This window comes from Clavelina lepadiformis, chromosome 1, assembly GCF_947623445.1.
Source record: "Clavelina lepadiformis chromosome 1, kaClaLepa1.1, whole genome shotgun sequence".
Taxonomy (NCBI): Eukaryota; Metazoa; Chordata; class Ascidiacea; order Aplousobranchia; family Clavelinidae; genus Clavelina; species Clavelina lepadiformis.
In genome coordinates, this window is record NC_135240.1 from 24,157,000 (window position 1) to 24,179,566 (window position 22,567).

At 37.4% G+C, this 22,567-nt stretch overlaps 2 protein-coding genes across 2 annotated transcripts; both read left to right on the plus strand.

Moving 5' to 3' along the window:
* The first annotated feature begins 2,411 nt into the window (after positions 1 to 2,411).
* LOC143458729 (ATP-dependent translocase ABCB1-like) lies at positions 2,412 to 11,853 on the plus strand. The gene is made up of 26 exons (XM_076955584.1): positions 2,412 to 2,573; positions 2,664 to 2,751; positions 2,961 to 3,169; positions 3,302 to 3,442; positions 4,133 to 4,237; positions 4,329 to 4,500; positions 4,604 to 4,728; positions 4,842 to 5,055; positions 5,254 to 5,436; positions 5,663 to 5,779; positions 5,853 to 6,065; positions 6,149 to 6,329; positions 6,433 to 6,615; positions 6,825 to 7,055; positions 7,124 to 7,305; positions 7,387 to 7,597; positions 7,831 to 7,971; positions 8,040 to 8,145; positions 8,277 to 8,417; positions 8,558 to 8,714; positions 8,839 to 9,036; positions 9,366 to 9,478; positions 9,648 to 9,741; positions 9,887 to 10,033; positions 10,343 to 10,512; positions 10,642 to 11,853. The coding sequence occupies exons 1-26, from the start codon at positions 2,542 to 2,544 to the stop codon at positions 10,691 to 10,693; spliced, it is 3,906 nt and encodes a 1,301-aa protein (XP_076811699.1). The 5' UTR covers positions 2,412 to 2,541; the 3' UTR covers positions 10,694 to 11,853.
* A 420-nt stretch (positions 11,854 to 12,273) lies between these two features.
* Positions 12,274 to 21,489, plus strand: LOC143458740 (ATP-dependent translocase ABCB1-like). The gene is made up of 26 exons (XM_076955595.1): positions 12,274 to 12,446; positions 12,627 to 12,699; positions 12,782 to 12,927; positions 13,157 to 13,294; positions 14,075 to 14,179; positions 14,311 to 14,482; positions 15,017 to 15,141; positions 15,354 to 15,567; positions 15,663 to 15,845; positions 15,923 to 16,039; positions 16,126 to 16,338; positions 17,036 to 17,216; positions 17,289 to 17,471; positions 17,771 to 18,040; positions 18,117 to 18,298; positions 18,392 to 18,602; positions 18,686 to 18,826; positions 18,969 to 19,074; positions 19,165 to 19,305; positions 19,382 to 19,538; positions 19,707 to 19,904; positions 19,979 to 20,091; positions 20,320 to 20,413; positions 20,520 to 20,666; positions 20,743 to 20,912; positions 21,086 to 21,489. The coding sequence occupies exons 1-26, from the start codon at positions 12,430 to 12,432 to the stop codon at positions 21,111 to 21,113; spliced, it is 3,825 nt and encodes a 1,274-aa protein (XP_076811710.1). The 5' UTR covers positions 12,274 to 12,429; the 3' UTR covers positions 21,114 to 21,489.
* The last annotated feature ends 1,078 nt before the right edge of the window (positions 21,490 to 22,567 follow it).

Genomic DNA, 22,567 nt, shown 5'->3' on the forward strand with positions numbered 1-22,567 from the left:
CACTCTGTACAAGCAAATATTTATGTAGATTTGAACATACTGTTCCAGGTGCTTATGTCATTATACTTCCTCAAAGCTTTCTTACTGTTTTCGTCATACAAAAGCAGACAAGTACGAGAGACAATTTCATGACTACCCAGTGGTGATAATTTCTAAGCGACGTTCTGCAAAGAATGATTTTGCTACAGGCAAGTGATAGCAACATAGCGGGTTAGAACGTTCGTTTGCCAGAATGTGCATGACATCTGCACAAATTTTACTTTCCGTTTTAACCGGACAATACGTCTTTTCTCAAAACATGACAGCGTGACACTATACATGTTTATGAAGGGAAAATATAAGACTGTTTATACGCTTGTTCTGCGAGTAGAGATTTCTCAATTAAGTATAGGCCACTAGTCGCAGCTATGAAAAGATTATAAAGAAGCTTTTTCAAACAGACTATACTGACATAAACAACTAAGCAGACTTTCCCGAAATAATTTTGCATACTTTTAACGGCTGCTAACCCAGTTTTCATGTGTTGGAACTACTTTAACCACAATTGCAAGGAAGGAAGTCTTTGCTTGTCGCAACGACTACAGCAAGGCATTTCTGTGTATTTTCAAACTGACCCATAAAAACTCATCGATCGATTTACAAAGGAAGAAAAAAATTAAATATAACTTCCGTTGCATGTAGATTATTTAAACAAGAAAAGCAAAATATAGAACCACATTAAAGACATATCATAAATATAAATCTTATAAGATGTATAGTAGAGTTGACTTGTATTAAACCATTAATGCGTCTAACTACAATTAAATAGGTTACTGGGCTACTTAATATTTCGCAAATATTAGCAATCTAACCATAGGCCTATTCTTTTCTACATAACGCTGCAGAGCAATGCAAAGAAATGCAAAGTTTTTGAGATTTTATTGTGAGCAGTAGAAAAAGACATTAAAACGATTCAATAAAACTATAAGACTTTACTACTTGCTACAACTCACAAACTATACTTTCAGCATTTTGCGTTACTGTTTGATTGTCATCATATTAACCTAATTATGCAATCCCTGACAAAAATGAGCTAACTTTTTCCTACAAGCAAAGCGAAATCTGTGGTTTTGTGGAGAAGTCTATTTTTAACTATTTGCATCATTATAATTACATACAACATGTGACGAGCCTGTAGATCGCTGTTTAAATATGATAAATGTCAGACAACGTGGTATGTTTATAAGAGATTACACGAAATGATTAAATAGTGTTTTGCCAATTAGCCGTTCTCAATATCTTCGTCTCAAACAATTTCTTGGTAGGTTATCACGTTTCCACTCTCCAGCACGCAGAATATGTTTATTATGAATTATGAATATGAATATATTACCTCAGAATAGGTTTATATGAATATGGTTGACAGTAACACGGTTACTTTCAACCACGCTTTCACTCAAAGTGGAAACATAAAATTGTAACAACTTTTTAATTAAATAAGACCAAGCTTACATATAACAATCGAAAACAAAAAAGTACAAACGAAAAGAAAAACTTAAAATAAATTCATGTTTAACTCGATGAATGGGATATTTTTATCATTTAGAATTTTAGATTGCTTTGTGAATTTTTAATTGTATGTATTGCTTCTGTTCATGAATCAAAATCAAACCATGAATAAAACAAAATTAACGGTCGATTATAAATTAAGTGCAAAAACCTGATTTGCTGCTGTTTGTTTCGCAAATTATAAAAGATATTTACGAAATAGAACACGTAACCTATAGGCAATATAGACTAACTTAAATATTCATGTCGGTAATTCACGTTTCACATTTTTTCTTAAAGTCGAAATTGTGCATAAAAACACAACGTTCGCTAAAAACAAAAAACTTTGTTTTATTATTATGAAATATATTAAATATTTTGTTCATCTTTAAACGTTGACGCACTCATTTGGGCCAAAACCTCCTCATCATTCCCGTTGCTACCAAAACAACCACAACTTTTTCCTCAATCATCAAAAGCTGCACATTAAATTATAAAAAGCATACAGCATGAAGCAGTTTAGGCCGAACGTAAACTTGTTAACGTTTATGCCTCGCATCAGAGTGTAATTAGAAAAAGTAATTCAACATATGTGAAGTCGAAACAATTAAAAAGAAGACTTTGATGATGACGTCGGGAGCGGAAGAGACCGTCATGCCTCATTGACTTCATACACCGAATGCTAAGCAGCAGGGCTCAGAATTATTCCGTTTTGTCTTTATGTTGTATTTGCACTAAACGGGTTTTAAAACTTGGACAGAAAAACGAAGTTGCGGTTACAAGCAACAATTCAAAATATACCTTTTCTCGATTTTAGTAGGATGAAGTTTAAAAACGCAAAAATTGACGACCCGAGGCGATATAGTTTTTAAGTGTGACACCGATATAACACATTGAAGTTTGCTAATCAGACAAATCCTCAATACATTGGCTCTGCCGGAAACAACTAAACAAGCCGAGGCGAGGACAGGAAGATGACATAAAATCTTTCTTTGATTCGATACAACAGATGTAATGGAAACAGGCAATGAACAGAAATTTTCAGGGTAATTTGCTAAGATGGATTGTATTGATAGGGCGTTTGTGGAACTTTAACCGTTTTCTATTTTACTAAACTGATACATTTTTCTTCATAGTGATGACTGCGTGGAAAATAAAGGTGCAATCGTTAGTAGGAAAGAGAAAGACGTAGTTGATAACAACCAATTTTCTTATTTTGCATTGGTAAGATTAATTTTTGGTTCACATTGAAATTAAAAGCGTAAAAGGTTTTCAATAACTTTATTTCCTGCAAGAATATTTGAAGTTTAAGTCACTGTCTTTAGTAAGTGAATTACAATACATAGTTACATATGATCTGCAAGATCTACAAGTTTAAAGTAAATTAACTTTAAGTCTAAATTTTGTAGGAAATGATTTTTTATCATTCACAGTACAGGTACATGACCTGGCAGGAATGCATACTCATCGTTGTTGGATCTTTGTTCGCTCTGGCTCATGGTGTCGGCTTCCCCATGCTCTTCGTTTTAATGGGAAGAATGATCGATGTATTTTTAAAGTTTGAAAATTATTTTTGCCAATTTGACGAAGGCATGACATTATGTGAAGAACTGAATGCAACAGACTTAACAACAACGCAAAGGTATATCTAAGAGTGTGTGGCAAACGTTTTTTTGTATGTATGTTTGAAGCCACCAACCACCCGAAGGCAGGTCATTGTTTCAAACCCAAAACAGCATTTAAGCTTTTAAGCATCCAAGCATTTTTTTCGCAGAACCGATGTTGATGCTCGCTTCGTTTATGGTCGGTTTCAAGAGGCCGGCCTGTCTGCAGTTTACAATTTTCTATATGTCGGCCTGGCGACGATGGCTGTGACAATTGTGCAGGAAATGCTGCTTTCTTTTCAGGCAACCAGGTAGGCTGCTATCCAAGCCCATCTACACACTTACATCAACACTAATTTGTAATATTGCTGCAAATTTAATCTGAGGGGTAAGTCCAAACACAAGTTGATCTTACATGAAAGAACGCTATTAGCTGAATATTCTGGTAAAATACTTTTGAAAAATATTTCTTATTTTGATAATTATAAGCAAAAGAAAATTATAAAATTAACGGTAATTTTGACGTAGATCAAGGCTCTGATGTCTCAGGTAATCAAAGACAACATTCACAAATGCGGCAATACCGACTTTATCCTGTTGTATATCACGTTTGTATCTGTTACAGCTGTATAGATTGCTCTATCTGGCAATAGCTTGATAAGGGACAGCTTATGGCCTAACCACAGCAACCAGTGCGGTACTGGTTTGACAGGTAGCCTATGCGGTCCAAATGATACCGTAACTTTACGGACGCAAATGATCGGGCTGCCGGTTCTTTTATGTTTAAAACAATCGAAGTATATCGATTTCTTGATTGACTTCATCTACGTCACAGTGAAGGCCAAACCAGAGACTTTTTACGATTTTCTTTTGCCGACAACTACCTAACCACGAATTATTTTTCAAAAATATTTTACCACAATGGTCAGTTAATAGTGTTCTTTCATATAAGTTCAACTTGTTTTTGGACTTGCCCCTCACTTTAAGATTTTTTTATAAAGGCAAAGCGATGCTATAAGTTATGAATATTTTCGGGGAATCCTCAGACAAGATTTTTCTTTCCACGACCTCACACTGGCTTCTGAGTTGAACACCATGTTGACGAAGTGAGTACAGTAACGTTAATTGTTAATTTTCATGAAGGACAGTGTTTATAAAATGTACATATATATATATCTAACATTTACTCATGTGTAGGAACTTGAATTTGGTGAAACAAGGAATAGGCCCAAAGCTCGGAGTAACCTTGCAGTACTTGAGTACTGTGGTGTCTTGTATTGTCATAGCCTTGGTGTTTTCCTACAAAATTGCTTTGGTAGACTTCGCAGCGAGCCCTTTGTTAATTTTAACATTCATCCTTTTCTACAAGGTCAGAATTTTTGCGAAAATAGTCGGACGTACCTCGTACCGCAACTATATTTTACAAGATATTTACCTACACATACCTTTCTGACTTTACTACTGCATTGTAGTCGGAGAACGTATATACGAAGAAAGAATTAGATTCCTACACGGCTGCCGGAGTGATAGCTGAAGAAACCCTTTCAACGATCAGTACCGTTGCTGCGTTTGGTTGCCAACACAAAGAGATTTCGAGGTTATCAGTATATGTCGCAGTCATCTACCTATCTGTGTAACTTGCAGCTGATTAGCGTTAGGTTACCTAAGGCAAATGTATCCGTATAAATAAAATTCTATACTTTCCAATAGATATGAGAGCAACCTTAACGAAGCTAGGATAGTAGGAATCAAAAAAGGCATTTTACAAGCTTGCTTCCTTGGAATAGGACGATTCGTTATCTACAGCATGTTCGGTATTGCCTACTGGTTCGGCACCAGCCTGGCTCTTAACGGAGAAATTGAAGTCGGTGATATGGTGATCGCTTTTTCGACTTCGACGTATCTTTCCTTCGCTATTGGCGCGGTAAGACCGGAGAGAATGTGTGTCGGTTTATACACTGCATATATCATAGGCTTAACATTTAAAGCGGTTGCATAGATTCATGTAGACTTAACATAGGTATATTAAAAATCGTATATAGATATAACAGTATACAGATTTAACTTAAGTTTACCAAAAATTCACTGGCTAGGACAAACATAGCAGCTGATATTATGGCAGGTGGCAAGCTCGTTTTCAAGTTGCATGTCTGCGAAAGCCGCAGGAGCAAAGATATTTCAAGTTATAGACAGAAAATCAACCATAGACGTGTTTGCTGACAGCGGTCACACACCAGAGAATTTGGTAAAATCACTGCAATTTCGAAAAGTTGACTTTTGCTACCCAAGCCGAAAAGACGTGAAGGTAAGGAAACGAGTAAGATGGGTCGCTTATTGTCGAAAATGTTTTCCGGCTGCTGCTATGTAATGCTTTATCAAGTTTGAAACCTCATGCAATAAGCTAGCACTGTACAAAAGACTTTTGTGTTAATCGTTCTGGATACCGCACTATGGTTTTATTTGTTAAATATTATGATATGTTAAATTAATTGATATATTATGTTAAATATGTCTATTTTATTTGAATACAGGTACTAAAGGAAGTTAATCTAACTGTTGAAGCAAACCAAAAAGTTGCACTTGTCGGTCAAAGTGGGAGCGGAAAAAGCACAGTCGTGCAACTCATAGAACGATTTTACGACCCTCAGGTAAGTTACAAAGCTTACGATTTCAAATTAGCAAAAAAGCTTCAAACAAAGTTAACAACGCCAATTTATCCAGTCAGGGGTAGTAGAAATAGGAGGGCACGATATCAAATCACTGAATGTTCATTGGCTTCGGTCACAAATTGGATTTGTTTCGCAAGAACCGGTACTCTTTTCTACCACCATAGCTGAAAACATCCGCTGGGGGCGAGAAGGAGTCACGGATGAAGAAATATTCGAGGCGGCAAAGAAAGCAGATGCTTTCGAATTCATCTCCAAATTTCCCAAAGTAATACGAACTGACGGTTCCGTGCTAACACAATATATAAAAACGTGAATAAATGCTCATTATTCTTTTACATATGGAAATAGAAATTTGAAACTTTGGTCGGAGAAAAAGGCAAACAAATGAGTGGTGGACAAAAACAAAGAATTGCAATCGCGCGCGCCATCGTGCGGAACCCAAACATTTTGCTCCTAGATGAAGCTACATCGGCACTGGATGCCGAAAGCGAAGCTCTCGTGCAAGCTGCGCTAGAAAAGGCAACAGCTGGTAGAGACAACATTATTTAGAAAGTTGATTGTCTGAATATCTCTATATTTTACTTTCCATAAGTAAACTGTCCATGATTAGTTACTTAAACGTGTGTAAATAGGACGCACAACGATAGTGATCGCTCATCGACTGTCGACGATCCGGGGAGCAGACAAGATCGTCGCCTTCAATCAAGGAGAAGTGATGGAGGAAGGGACACATGAGGAGCTGATGGAGATTGAGAATGGCATCTATAGAAATTTGGTAGAGAGCGAAGCACATGAGAAAATAGAAACATTTATTGGTGAATATGCTGGCTTGCACCTTGTGGTAACATTTTTGTATTTAGCAATCATTTCCATTTCCATTTCATCATTTCCGATTTGTTAAAAACTTTTTATGCAAATAGAATTGTTGCAGGATATGTCTAAATAAAAAATATACAATTAGGAACTCTAAAACTTTAACTATATTATCGCAATGATGATAAAAATGGTGCCACTGCATCAACAGACTCTGAATCAGAAAGCAGCGAAGATGACTTGGACGAAGTAACTGGAAAAGACAATCCTGCGTTGGATTTGGAAGTGGAAACGGTTTCTTCAGTGGTTGAGAAGAAGAAACGAAGCCGTAAATTGAGAAAGAAGAAGAAAGCAACAAAGAAAAATGATGACGAAGTTTTCCCTCCGATTTCCTACAAAGAAATACTTCGCACTAATCAGCCGGAATGGTGTTATATAACATGTGAGTGTTGGATTTGCTTTTGTCGAATAATAATAGATTGACTTCTCAGAACCATTGCAATTTTTCAGTTGGCTGCCTCGCTTCCTTAATTGTGGGCGCTACCGACGTTATGTCTCCATTTCTTCTGGGGGAGGTGTTGGGCGTTTTTCTCTTAAAAACCACAACCGACGCTCAGCTAGAGCAAGCCGCCTTTAACGGCCTCATGTATTTTACATTGGCTGTAATAGCTTTTGTAGCGATCATCTTAAAGGTATACAAAGGTTGAAAATCAAGTCTTAAATATCTGACTAGGATGTTTATGTTTAACGAAAGCAACTTTGTAACCTCGCAGGGTAGTTTGCTGGCAAAATCCGGGGCAAAATTAACGGCACGCTTACGCGCATCCGCATTTCGTGCGTTGCTCCGTCAGGACATGGCTTACTTTGATGACGCAAGACATCACATAGCCGCTCTGTGCGAACGTTTGACAAATGACGCAGCTAGGGTGCAAGGAGCAACCGGCTTCAGACTGGGCTTACTTTGCCACGCATTCGGCATTATAGGTGATAGCAGCTCACTATATTATAGTCATTTTCTGCACAATGTTGTCTTTTTTCCATTTAATTGACAAACTGATTCAAACTTCGTGTGGATCGGAATATTGTCAATCATCATGCGGCTACAGCTGCATGGATTAAATTATTGTACGCATATGTAGGCATAGAAATAATCACCTCTATGTTCAGTCGTGTCTATTGACAGAGAAATACTATGCTTAGCGGAATTGTGTTTATAGGAGTCGCATTTGTGATTGGGTTCGTCTACAGCTGGCAACTTAGTCTGTTGATGCTGGTAATCGTTCCGCTCGTAATCATTGCCAGTTTCTTGCAAGCCCATTTAATCATAAGGTCTTCGGGCCAAGCCGGAAACGAGCACGGTGAAAAAATTTTGCATCAAATTTTGTAAATTTGGACCAAGCACAATATTCTCAATAAATTTGTGTAGGAAGTATCACAAGCCAAGTGATACATAATGTTAAGACCGTTGCTTCTCTGTCAAAAGAGAAAGAAGTTTTAAAGTTACATAAGGACGCCCTTGAAGCAACCACGAGGTAACATCTTTACGCCGAAGACAACATTACTGAAGTTCCTTGTAACTTATAATGAACGCTTATTTATGACAAACCATTACTGGTGTCCAAGTGGCCACTTGAGAGGTTGTTTGACGATTTTGTTTTAAAAGGGCCAGTAATAAACAACGCATCGTTTCAAGTCTTGCCTTGGGTTTGTCAGCTATAATGCCATTCCTTGTATTCGCTTCAACTTTCCGATTAGGAATGCACCTTGTGGTAACCAACAACCTTCATTTCAACGACGTTTTTCGGTAATTCTCTTCATACTCTGGTAAACGGTGGTTATAGTCCTGGCACAATCAGCCTCGACGTGACGAAACAACTGCGCATTCTTAAAGGCGGCAAGATAACATAACGCACTGTGTAGTAAAAGCTGGTGTTAATTTTCCAGGGTATTGGCAGCGTTTACGTTTGCCTCCAGAGCACTTGGAATAACAGCTTCACTCCTTCCTAATTACCCAGAAGCAAAGATTGCAGCCAACTGCATTTTAAAGCTGATTAATGCGATTCCTTCAATTGATCCTTACAGTGACAGTGGATTGAAGCCAGTAAACGTTACCTTACCTTACGTTACGTTACGTTACGTTACCTTCATAACCACATCATATGCGAAAAAGTATGCTGCTAGCGACAAACAGTCACAATCAATATAGTATCGTGAATGTTTTACAGGCCCATTGCAAAGGTGTGGTGGAGTTGCAGGCAGTGGCTTTTCGTTACCCGAGTCGTGCAAATCATTCGGTGCTGGAAGATATCAGCATAACTGTGAATGCAGGCCAAACCCTGGCCCTGGTCGGACCATCCGGCAGCGGAAAGTCGACATTGATCCGATTAATTGAGAGGTTTTATGACTTGGATCGTGGACGTTTGGTGAGATAACATATGTACCCGCCATATATAATAATTGCAAGGATTGTCTTATACGTGCTATACGACCTACACCGCTCCTGCCGGCAAATATCTCTGTTTTATTTCTTGTAACGAGCCAAGATAAATTCGGGAAACAAAGACCATGTTTAATACTGGTTCAAATAAACTGTCATATCAGCTGGACTATTCCTTGAAACGCCCAAGTAATTATGCTTTTGAGGAAAGCTATATAGACAAATCATTGCAGCAACAGATCTTCTTTTCTAAAATAGTTTTGTGAAATCGCATTGCTGTTGCAATTCTTATCCCTACTATATTATACTACGTAGCTTATAGATGGAGTGAATATCAAAGATTTAAACTTGGCTTGGCTTCGGCAACAAATCGGTTTAGTTTCACAAGAGCCTGTACTTTTTGCTCAGACTATTGAGGAAAATATAAGGTAAGCTGTAACCATTATGCAACGACGTTTAAGGCTACCGAAGGAACACAAACTAAGTAATATTAAATATTAATAGTAAACAATAAAGTAATAGAGTAATAGTAATAGAAAGTAATAAACAATTAAAGTAATAGTAAACAGTAAACTAAGTATTCGCTGTCGTTGGCAGGAGTGGCAATTTATCCCATAAGCCTACTGAGGAAGAAATTGAGGAAGTGGCGAGAAAAGCCAACATCCTCGATTTCATAAAAAACTTGCCAAAGGTGGGTGTTTGTTCTTGTCCACGATTCTGCTGCTATGCCGTCATATTATGTATGAATTGTAAGATATTTATAGTGAAATAATTGCCATCACCTTTTGTGTGGACTCGTTGCTCCGAATCACTACTAATCATCATTAATCTTCTAGAACTATGATACCTTCGTTGGAGAAGGAGGAGAGCAGTTATCGGGAGGACAGAAACAAAGAATCGCAATAGCTCGAGTTCTTCTGAGAAATCCGAAGATTCTTCTTTTGGATGAAGCAACCTCTTCTTTAGATACAGGGAGTGAAAAAGTAAGATCCTCACTTGATAAACTTTTAAATTTTAGCGCGCCTTTTCTTTCAAGTAATACTCAGACTTAAGTTGTGCAAAAAGCCTTACAAGCCAAATATGTCATGATTTGGTATACTTTGTATACACAAAATAGGGTCCTGTGCGATCTGATGTAACATGAATCGTATTTTTGTGTAAAAATAAGATGAAATTTGTTAGTTATAGCCTACCTCAATTTTGATTCAAAAGCAGTTTTTAAGTTAACAAACGCGTATTAACATGCGCTACGATACTGAACGAAAGCATTTAATTTATATTTTTTATTTAAGCTGGTGCAAGAAGCACTAGACGTCGCTAAAGAGGGCAGGACAAGCATCGTGATCGCGCATCGTCTTTCGACGATTAAAAATGCTGATCAGATTGCGGTGATTGAAAACGGACGAATCGTGGAAGTTGGGACTCACGAAAGTCTTCTCGACAAACAAGGAGCATACCACAGGTTGGCACGGTATTATATAAAGTGCTTACAGTACAATTTTATCTTAACCGTGAGTACTTTAGAGTGCAGTAGCTGCCGAAAAAAATATTTAAGACTGTTTAGTTTTAATATAATGAACATATATTTTAGGTTGTTTTACTCCCAAGCCACCATATTGGATAACGATTTGAACCGCAAGTGATGCTTATCAACGAGTTTAAGCTGCGCAAAATGGTTGCTAAACTTGCAAAAATAGTTCACATGCCGCCACGCATCACAAGCAATTCAGCTAGTTAGCTGCTGTTTACGGCTCAATGGTTTAAGATGGTCGAACCTTCACCTAGATACAGCTCAAGTGGAATTTGAAGATGTTAACCGAGATCTGAAATAGCCGGCCTTAGGCTATATTGCGACTAATTTACTAACACTTGAGACGATGAGTAACAGAAACATGACGTTGTCCGAGATTATTGTTGATCATATTTCAATGACAAAGAAAATATTCTTATTTATAAACGAAGCCTATTTGCAGCTTTCTTCAGATTTATGTTTTGCTTCTTTATACCGCGCGTAGTTTGCGCTGCAAGTTCCAGATGTTACATAAAAGAGAACCTATAACAAAATTAAACATGAAATGCAGGGCACATAAAAACTTGCTGGTTAAAATTTATAAATTATTTATAAAAAAAATGCACAAAAGAAATCATGTCGAACACCAACGCTTTTAAATCGTTCGCAGAAACACATTCTTTCTTCATGTGAGACAAAGGTCATTTATCGTAGAGCAGATAAAAACATAACCATAAGCCTTGACGCTACTTAAATGTAGGATAAAGGTGAAACCTTGTCTGAGTGTGAATCCGTAATAAAAACACTATGCCCTCTAAACATCGCTATTGTACACATCGTAAAATAGATCGTAAGAGATTTTGCTTATCGATGAAGGCATTTGTAGTTTTCGTGCATTAAACTCATTTCTTTTCAAGAATGTTTTATACTGCACTTTTTACAAGTTTATACCAAAAATAGCTGCAGATATTTTATGCAAAACCTTTGTACTTGGTATGTAGTAATGATAGCCTCTGTACCGATCAGCGCAATAAAATAAGAACAAAATAAATATTCAATATTTACCAAATATTCAAAAGAAAAATGCATGAAATAGAACATATCAAAGAGAAATATTTTTAAACTGTTCACAGAATCACAGATGTTCTCAATGTAGTAGAAAAGTTAATCGTGCTTTTACGGCATGGCACATGACGTAAATTAAATGTAGGGGAAAGGTGAAACTATATTGTCTACTAAAGTGTAACGACCTTTGTAGTTCTGTTACGTGTTCGGTGAATAAATAAACAAACATAAAAGCATTGTGTAAACTGTAACATTTTTGCAACTCTACGTAGAAAGAATACTGGGTTAAAGGATATTTTATAACAAAAATGAGCATAAATTAAAAATTAATCGCAAAAATCCAAGATAAATGTCACTGTATTTTGTTTTCGTCGTATGACGAAAAATCAGGCCATAAACTACTATGAGTTTAGAAATTATATACCCAGGCCGAAATAAACATAAATCTAATAAGCCAAAAATACTAGCATACTACACCACTTACTAGCCTACCATACTGCAAAAAGTTTGGCAGCTCACCAAGTGGGACAGAAGTCAACAAAAGCGATGTAATTCCTTGGTAACCATGAAAAGCATAAGGCTGAAATTTAAACTGTTTTCGTGTGACTTGAAGAAAGGCCATCAGTAACAAAAGGAATGTGGGGCAAAGTTGAACCATAGTGTTGTCTGGTATTTCAGGCTTCCGCACGCGACAGTGCGCCTTTGCTATATATAGAGGCGCACCAGGCTACGCATTAACTAAATGAAAACGGCAGCAGCAGTTAACCTGGTCATCGCCATAGCTAAGAAGAATACTGAAAATCTATGATGAAATCAAAAACGTATGTGAGGCAAAATGTGTTGAGTATTTCTCCAACTAAAAATGAGCGCTTTGTCTTTAACCATGAGCATAACAGTACTGTGGTCTGTTGCTAGTGTTGTTAACGCTATGTTACAATTTGGGGTTAGATTGGCAAGTTCGTTTGTTATACGTGTCCAACAACACATTTTGTCAATTTCAGAAAAGCTGAAGATAAATCGGACCTCAAAGCAGCTAAAGAAAATGAACCAGCCACAATATCATATTTTGAACTGGTAAGACGTATGCAAAAGACGTGAATATACTGTGTGACGATATAATCAATATTATTTAAGAGTTTACGTTTTGCTTACACAGTATAGATATGCTGAAGGCCGAGAAAAGGCCTTGATAGCAGTCGGTACCCTAGCAGCTCTTGCTCAAGGGGTTGCCTTACCATTGTTAGCAGTGTTCATGGGAGGCTTGATCAACCAGTTAATTGATCCCGGTAGCAGCAATTTAACGTGAGTAAATGCAATATAACTGAAAGCAAGTTACCTAGATTGTAGTCTGTCCTACTGTACGTCTGCGTGGGAGATGAACAATTAAATACACACTCGTATGGTCTGTAGTAGACTATGCATTACTCAAATAGCGCTTTTAAGATGCGTGTTATCATGTTTCGCATATTGCGTTACAAAGCCTACGTGTTTTCAACAACTTACACCATTTTCCTCAATGTGTACATTTTAGGTCCACAAATATATCCGGCCAAGCTGCAAGCTTCGACGAGACGATCTTTTCTACAATCTACAATTTTGTTTACGTTGCCATCGGTGTATTTTTTGCTTCCACGATACAAACGACTTGTTGGACAAGACAAGTGATCAGGTAAGTCAGCGTAACATGAATTCATTTCTAACAAAATCCGGTATATGTGCAGAAAACTGCTTCCCAAAAAACGTGAGCTAGATGCATGCGGTGGTCGCATGCTTACAGGCAAACATCACGACGGAACCACTCTATGTTTGTCTAGGGAGCACGACATATGGCCGCGGGAAAGTGGCCGCGAACAAACTCACCGGGGTCAACTGAACGTGACGTAAATTGACCGCAGACAAACTGACTGTGACATAAATTGGCCGGCGATCAAATTAACCGTCGATAAATTGGCCGGCGATCAAATTAACCGGCGACAAATTGGCCGTCAAAAGGTCAAAATTTTAAACTCGGTAGTATATGATATGTAAAGTAAATATTTGTTTGTAACTATTTCCTTTGTTTTTAACAAAATTGTTTTTTATTTCAATACACATTGAAACGTTTATTGAAATAAACAGAAGTGACTAGATAGTGAATTAGAATTTTGACCTTTTGACGGCCAATTTGTCGTCGGTTAATTTGATCGCCGGCCAATTTATCGACGGTTAATTTGATCGCCGGCCAGTTTATGTCACAGTCAGTTTGTCTGCGGTCAATTTACGTCACGTTCAGTTGACCCCGGTGAGTTTGTTCGCGGCCACTTTCCCGCGGCCATATGTCGTGGAACCGTTTGTCTACACTCTGTGCACTACGGTCTGCAATATAAACCGACAATTTAAAAAATCGTGTTTAGATTTACAGCGCATGAACAACTAAAAAGCTTTATGACTTTTCAACTTTCATTTTCAGTCAGTCCGCAAGGATTAGTGTTCGATATTTTCGAGCGATTCTTCGTCAGGACATTTCCTATCATGACCTCGCTTCAGCCGGGGAGTTAAACACACGAATGACAGAGTAAGCTAAAGACTTCTAGGTCAAAGGCAAACTTTGAATCTCTAAATTCAGCACCGCACAAATCAAACCACGTTTCCCGTCAAACAATTGGTATCCAAAGATATCATCTGATTTTGTAAAACTTCTTTTAGGAATCTCAGCAAGATACGAGAGGGAATGGGAGAAAAAGTTGGTTTGGCAATCCAACATACCAGCACCATCATTGGAAGCTTAATAGTCGCGTTCGTTTACTCCTACCAGATTACATTGGTTAATTTGGCCTTCACACCATTACTTGGATTAACGATAGTTGCTCTTTTCAAGGTATTGTAAAAATTAATTCATACCAATTTTTAGAGACTCGACCAATCTTGCAATAATAACTAAATTCCTTGCTTTGTTTTATTTAATTATAGAGTGAAATTACTAAAGATACAATTAGCCTACTCGAAAAATACTGCACGGAGCTCCCTAAAGTTTTTCATGTGATTTTAGTGTGCCTAGCTATTATCTCATGAAATCCCAATATATTAATATATCTCTAGCTTTTACAATAGCCCGTTAAATCCAAGACTACAATTTTGGACAAACAGGCAAATTTTATCACTTTTCTACTGCTGTACATTTCAGCCTTACCTAAACATGCGACCTGGAAGTTTTTAACGCGCCATTTGCTAGGGTAACTCCCTCACTGAAAAACAACACGGGCCATGCTGGCCTCTGACTAGCCTAACAGACATTTGTAAGCCATTACGTAGATCCGACTTTATCATGCAAGTCGCAAAATTTAAGAGTGGTCGGATCCTTAACCACCGTTGTAGTCAACTATATTGTTAAGTTCTTTGTTCAACTTTACAGCTGGATTCAATTTACTCCAACAAGGAACTTGACGCCTATTCCAGCGCTGGTGCCATCGCCGAGCAAACCATTGCGGCGATTCGAACTGTCACAGCGTTTGGGTGCCAAGGTCGACAATTGTCTAAGTAAGGGTCTGGACATGCCAATATCCGACAAAAAAGATACAATTAGGCGTAATTGTTTCTATGGTAGAAAGAATGAAACAGCAATTACAAAAGCAACAGTGTATTGCCCTTCATAATAAAATCATTGGATAATTCTTTGAATAAAATAGAATCACGTACTACACGAATCAAAATGTTTGAAAACGATTGTGGATAAATTTTCAAATTTACAGATACGAAGGCAATTTGGATGAGGCAAAATCAGTCGGATTTAAAAGAGGATCGTTCAACGGTTTGGCGCTCGGAGCAGTTCCCTTGGTCTATTTCAGTATGTTCGGCGTTTGCTACTGGTATGGAACCACCCTGGTTGTGAACAACGGCGTTCCAGCCGGAAACTTCATACTCGCTTTTTTTGCAACAACCAACGTGGCGCAGTCCATAGGAGTGGTAAGTCCACGAAAATCGAGAACGAACATCGTATGTGGAAAAACATTGCTACGCCAAACGTTACGCGTTTCAGATGAAATTGTTTTTGCTTTTAGGTGCTGAGTGTATTCTCTAACATAACCGCAGCAAAAGTATCAGGGGCTAGAATTTTTCACGTCATTGATCGTAAGCCTTCTATTGACGTGTTTTCTGAGGATGGGAAAGTCCCTGAAGACATCAACAGTTCTGTGGAGCTGCGCAATGTCACCTTTAGTTACCCAAGTCGACCTGCAAACCAGGTTTGAATCCGTTTGATGAATTAGTTAGTATTGGATTCATAGATTTTATGTGTAACTAAGCTTTCATTTACCGGCAGGTTCTGAAGAACGTCAGTCTATCAGTCGAGCCAAGTAAAACACTTGCTTTGGTTGGACAAAGTGGAAGTGGAAAAAGTACAGTCGTACAGTTAATCGAACGCTTCTACGACCCACAGGTTTGCAAAAGATTGCATAAGCTGCTTATGACTCCAACGCATAGAAATCCCAAAACGCGATTAAGACGGTCATGCTTATTATGCAGTTAGGAAGCATTGAGATCGGAAGTCACGACATTACGTCACTGAACGTTCCTTGGTTGAGATCTCAGATTGGTTTAGTCTCGCAAGAACCAGTGCTTTTCGCTACAACGATTGGCGAAAATATTCGATGGGGTCGAGATGGGGTCACCGACAAAGAGATCGAAGAAGCAGCAAGAAAAGCAAATGCTTTTGACTTCATAATGAAACTACCATCGGTACGTTTTGATATAATAATTAATCAGAGCAATACGGCAGTCCTTTGTGTCGGTGTGGACAACGCTGTGCCATTTTACTGATGTATCTTTACGGCTTTATTTAGCCATGATTATTAAGGATATCACATCCACGTCCATCCACAGCCACGCTAGACACGAATTATTCGTTTAGTTGTCCCGTTTTCACTCATGACGACTGGTGTTTGAGTTATCGTTATCTGATTAAGAACATTTTCTTTAAGCACAGAAATTTCTTTTCGAAATTTCAAATGTGGAACGACTTTAACGTGCAATAGGTTGTTTTGATTTTTCAAGCGTTTAGTAGTTGGCTAAGTCTAACAAATAAATCATTTGCTGGCAAAAATCTTTGATTTTACAGAAACTTAATTTACAAGATAATCTAAAATTTACATGCATAAGTTACAACAGTTGCCAACGGGAAAGCTCCTTTAGTTGTTCTAGCGTACAATCAATAACCCGTGCTTTGACAACCATGATATTGTCAATTTATAGCTCTGTTACATCTGGGAATTGTAAGTTTGGGTTGATGCCGTCTCCACATCTTTCTTTTAAGCTATGTTGGCTTTTTGACTATCATGGAAAGAGTCATAGACCACCCGTTCTCATATCTCCTGCGACACTTGCCACTCACTTTGTACTCATGTTGCATTATTAACTAACAATTGTGATTTATAAGAAATTTGACACCATTGTCGGAGAAAAAGGCAATCAAATGAGTGGAGGGCAAAAACAGAGAATTGCGATCGCGCGCGCCATAGTACGGAATCCGAAAATCTTGCTCCTAGATGAAGCTACATCAGCACTGGATGCGAAAAGCGAGGCTCTCGTGCAAGAAGCCTTGGAGAAAGCTGCAGCTGGTAAACACCAATGCTTTTGTTGAAATGCCCGGTGCCTTTTACAAAGTCGATATTTAATGAAAACTTCCTTAGGACGCACAACAATCGTGATCGCTCATCGACTGTCGACGATCCGGGGAGCGGACAAGATCGTCGCCTTCAATCAAGGAGAAGTGATGGAGGAAGGGACACATGAGGAGCTGATGGAGATTGAGAACGGCATCTATAGAAAATTGGTGGAGACACAATCCACTGAGACGTACTATATACCATCAGGTGAGAAATGAATCATTTAAAGCATATAGGCTATACAATAGGCTAGGCTGCACGTAACATTTACGTATAGGCTTGCATTTTATGTTTTTATGTATATGCACATAGCTCAACTGCAATGGGGTGCACCTTGCTAAAGTGGAGCTATTTCTTATAACATGAGCTTACGTAGCTTTTTATATGCCTTTTTCAATAGAACGGATAGACCTATACGTTTACGCTAGATAACTTTCCTGTAAGAACAACAAAAATAAAACCAGAATAAAACTTGCATAACTGTTCAACCTTGTTAATATTTACAGAAAGCGAAAATTCCACAGACACAGATTCAAGCACTGAAAGTTTGCATAAGGACGAAAGTTTTCTGGAAAATGACGTTGAAGTAGACGTTATCACAGTCTCTGGATCTGTGGAAAAGCAATATCAACGTCAAACTTCCAAAAAAAAGAAAAAAAGACGAAACCGTAAAATGATTAAGCGAAAGGTATCAAAGAACGATGATGAAATTTTCCCGGAAATCCCATTTTCTCAAGTTCTTTCTTACAACAAACCAGAGTGGTGCTACATCTTCTGTGAGTAAGCATGGAATTGATTTGCCCGAAGTCAGCTAGTATAAATCATTCACTGAAAAGTTATTTCTGTTTTTAGTTGGGTGCATTTTTGGCCTTTTGGCAGGAGCCACCGATCCCCTCCTATCTCTTCCTTTTGGTGAAGTTTTAAATAACCTCGCTGGGCCACTGGCACCAGAGGAGAAAATAGACAGAGCTGTTTTTCTTGGCTTAATGTTTTTTACCCTTGCAGTCGGAGCATTTTTGTCAAAAACTATCCAAGTACGTTCTACAGTTTATCGAGGTCCTACATAAATAGCTGAAAATCTAGGCATGACAATTTCTCCAACGGCATATTTGTTTCGTATTTTAAAGGGAGTTTTGTTTGCTAAATCTGGAACAGAATTGACAGCTCGTTTGCGCAAATCTGCATTTCGTGCTCTGATGGGACAGGAAATAGGATATTTTGATGATCCCAAGCATACAACTGGAATTTTATGCAACAGGCTTGCTACAGATGCTTCAAAGGTCCAAGGATCAACTGGAATTAGGCTTGGGATAATCATGCAAGGAATTGGAGCTATAGGTCTGAAAAGATCACCCAAGAATGATTAATAAAAGCAGTTAAATTTAGTTGTGGCCGCTTCTTGAAATTGTTGCCATTTTTAGGTACCGGCCTTGGAATCGCTTTCTACTATAGTTGGGAATTGACACTGCTTCTGCTAGTTGTAATTCCTTTAGTAATTACGACGGGGCTCATACAAACAAGATTAGTAAGAACTGGAACAGCGGAAAACGAAAGTCAAGCAGGTAATGCATCAAAATTGTGGAGGCATTTTAAACCAGTTAAAACCATTACATTTCAAACGAGCGAAATGTTATTCTCCAAATGATGAAACTAAGAAATTCTGTTTTCGTGAAATCAATTATTATACTTTACACTAACTAACAGGAAGCATTACGTCACAAGCCATCAGCAATATTAAAACAGTGGCTTCGCTGGGTAAAGAAAAAAGAATATTAGAAATATATGAAGACATTGTGTTTAAGTCACAAAGGTTAGTTAATAGATATTTGCTTTACAACGAGTCCTGTTATACAGCTTTCGAAATTTTGACTTTTAACAATTGCTTTCTTAATTGTAAAAGAAATGAAGAAAAAAAGGCAATATTCTTTGGTCTAGCTCTCAGCTTAACGGCAATATTACCATTTGTGATTACTCCATCTGTGTTTCGACTGGGAATTGTTCTAATTGAAAATGGCAGGATTGAATTTGACAGTATATTCAGGTAGAAAAGTTGAAATGGTATTGAGCTAACAAGCAAACATTTGTTCATTATCATGCTAAAGACTGCCTTAAAATAGAGTTATGGTTGCTGTAATATTTGGAGCACGTTCATTGGGAGTCGCAAGCTCTTACGTACCAGATTACGCAGAAGCAAAGCTTGCAGCAAATCGTACAATTGCACTAATCAAAAGAAAACCCACCGTTGATATTTACAGCGATGATGGTGCCAAACCGGTAATAAAATTTTTAAATTGTAATCCATAAAATCCTTATAGAAAATAACTGTAAACTGACAAACGTTATCGGCCCCACGGTGACATGACAACTACTAGCATATATCCATTCTCATCATGACCACGACAAGTGTCTTTATTTGATCTCATAAAAATTTTATTTTTCCAGGAACATTGTAAGGGGGAAGTGATGTTTAAGTCAGTTGCATTTCATTATCCAGCCCGGCCAGATCACCCTGTGTTAAAAGAAGTTAACTTGTCAGTAAAATGTGGACAAACACTTGCACTTGTCGGCCAATCAGGCAGTGGAAAATCAACAATTGTTCAACTTTTGGAAAGATTTTATGATGTAGAAAACGGAAACCTGGTGAACAAAACTACAAAATTTATTTTATCTCCGCATACTTACAAACAAATTATTGTATGTTTTACTTCACACAGTGCATTGATGGTGTGGATGTAAAAGACTTGAATCTTTCTTGGCTTCGGCAACAAATAGGTCTTGTTTCCCAAGAACCGGTGCTTTTTGACAACACCATTAAAGAGAACATACAGTAAGCAAGTTGATATCACTCTGGAATATTAAAATGGAATGTTTTTAATGGAATATTAATTATATTATTATTAATATATATATATATATATACTGTATATATATAATATATTAATATATATATATATTGTTAATTATGGAACATTTTAATGTTTTTAATATTAAATGGAACGACACGTTTTATTGATACCACAAATCACGTTTTAAATCTAGTCTTGGTATTTGTTAGTTGTGGAGATACTGACAGACACGTTACGGATGGTGAAATGTTTGACGCTGCAGCAGCAGCTAACATTCAAAACTTCATTGAAGGTTTACCCAAGGTACAGAAACAATCTAAACATAACAGAGCACAATACCCTAAACTAAAAAACTACTGTACCACTTTGCATGGCGTTTTTTTATTATATCTTAATTTTACTATTCCAGAAATATGAAACTGATGTTGGTGGTGATGGCAGCCAGTTATCGGGAGGACAGAAACAAAGAATCGCAATAGCCCGAGCTCTTGTGAGAAATCCGAAGATTCTTCTTCTGGATGAAGCAACTTCTGCCTTAGACACGGAAAGTGAAAAAGTAAGATTGGTTTATTTTGTTAAGTGATAACTATTAGCAAAGTGGGCGACCACAAAATTCAAATGATTCTTTGCAGATTGTGCAAGACGCCCTAGATGCTGCTAGAAAGGGCAGAACGAGTATAGTAATTGCGCATCGTCTTTCAACAATTAAAAACGCGGATCAAATTGCAGTGATTGAAAATGGTGAAGTTATCGAAGTTGGGGCACATGATGACCTGTTGGCAAAGCAAAGTGCTTACTACAGGTATGACATGCTTGTCGCCTCTTATAAACTTATTTCTGTTTAATTTACTTTTATAATTGGCTATAGAAATGTACTATGCAATAAGATATTTAGGCGATAACAATAATAAGATAATACACACGACATTGCGTTTACCAAGTACCCATGATTGAAATTATTTTTGTCAATTCTAGACTCTTCAAAGCTCAAATGTCTGCTTAAGATGAAACAACTTTTCCAAGCTGTTTATACTTTAACGCCACTATTTCAACGTTTTTTAAACACAATATAGCGTTACCGCAAAAATAACTTATTTGCAATAGTTTCCATCTCATGTGTCTTAGTTTTCTTTGCACTGCAATCCTTGACTTCTAAAGACTTGACGAAGGAAGCGTAATGTATTCCTGGCAAAAGCGTTTGCTATCAGCATCACCCAAATTGCATTGGATGTTACCATATATTACGCATTTTAGATGTTATCACTGTATGTCATTTATGGTCTTTTGTATGAAGACTAATATGTGTAACTGCATTTTGAAACTTATTTCTTGTTAATATTGCAACACAACACGCCATATTAAAATGAACAACTTGTTTATAAGTACTGTAACAACGATGAACGCAGAAGTTTGCTGAATTGACAGGTTTTAAAACAACTGCCGCACATTTTTAAATGAAAAAAACATCATTTTGAAATTACTAAAAACAAATATTTCTTCTCCCCACGTATGTAGGATAGCCTATGTTACCAAATGGATAGTACAATTATTGCGCGAATTCCCTTACGCGCCACATTTACACGCCAAAGATGCATAAGTGTTTCGCGCGCTGTGGCAACTGCGTTTAAATATGTCCAAATCTCTATTAAATTATTTCATTACCGATAACACCGCCGTAAATGTTACATAAGAACACTACTTTAGATTTACGCAAATCATCTTACGAGCCATAGTTGAACCTGAACCTGAAACCTGAAATCTCCCAGTCAGAGGCGCATAAGAATTTGGCACGTTGTAGCAAATTCGTTTAAATATTTTAAACTTTTTATTAAATAATTAATTACTGCAGGTAACACCAAAAATTTAATCAAAAAACAATACTTCAGCATTGCTCAAATTAGTTTACAAGCCACAGTTTTGAAACCTCAAAAGTCCATTAGATTTTTATTCTTGTCTCGATGCAGACAACAAAACTACGGTAGAGCTTCACCGTCCATGTGACATGTTGTAATTAATTAGCACACATTGATTGGCACCCCGCACTGTTTTAACCTGGTCTGCCATAACGAACTGAACAATAATTAGCCTCCTGCAGTAGCATATTAGGACCCGGAGAATCTTGTTTACTACAGCAGCGCTCATGCATGATAAAAATAGTGTCACAATCGAGTTTTCATTCCAGGATTTTAGCTTCTGGCATTCTATGATTCTATACTAAAACAAGAAGCCACTAAGTTTTCAGTTTCGGGATTTTCTTCTGACTACTCAACCGTAAGAAGTTGGACTTTACACTTTGTGTAATAATTCATAGTCATTCAAGAAAAATTTATTTTGCATGTAATGTTGTAGAGCAAAGTAAGCCAATTTATTGCAATATACAATAAGTACTTTATGCAAAAAATGAATAACTAAGTTACATTCTGTGTTTTATAAAATTTTTATTGTCACTGTTTTTGT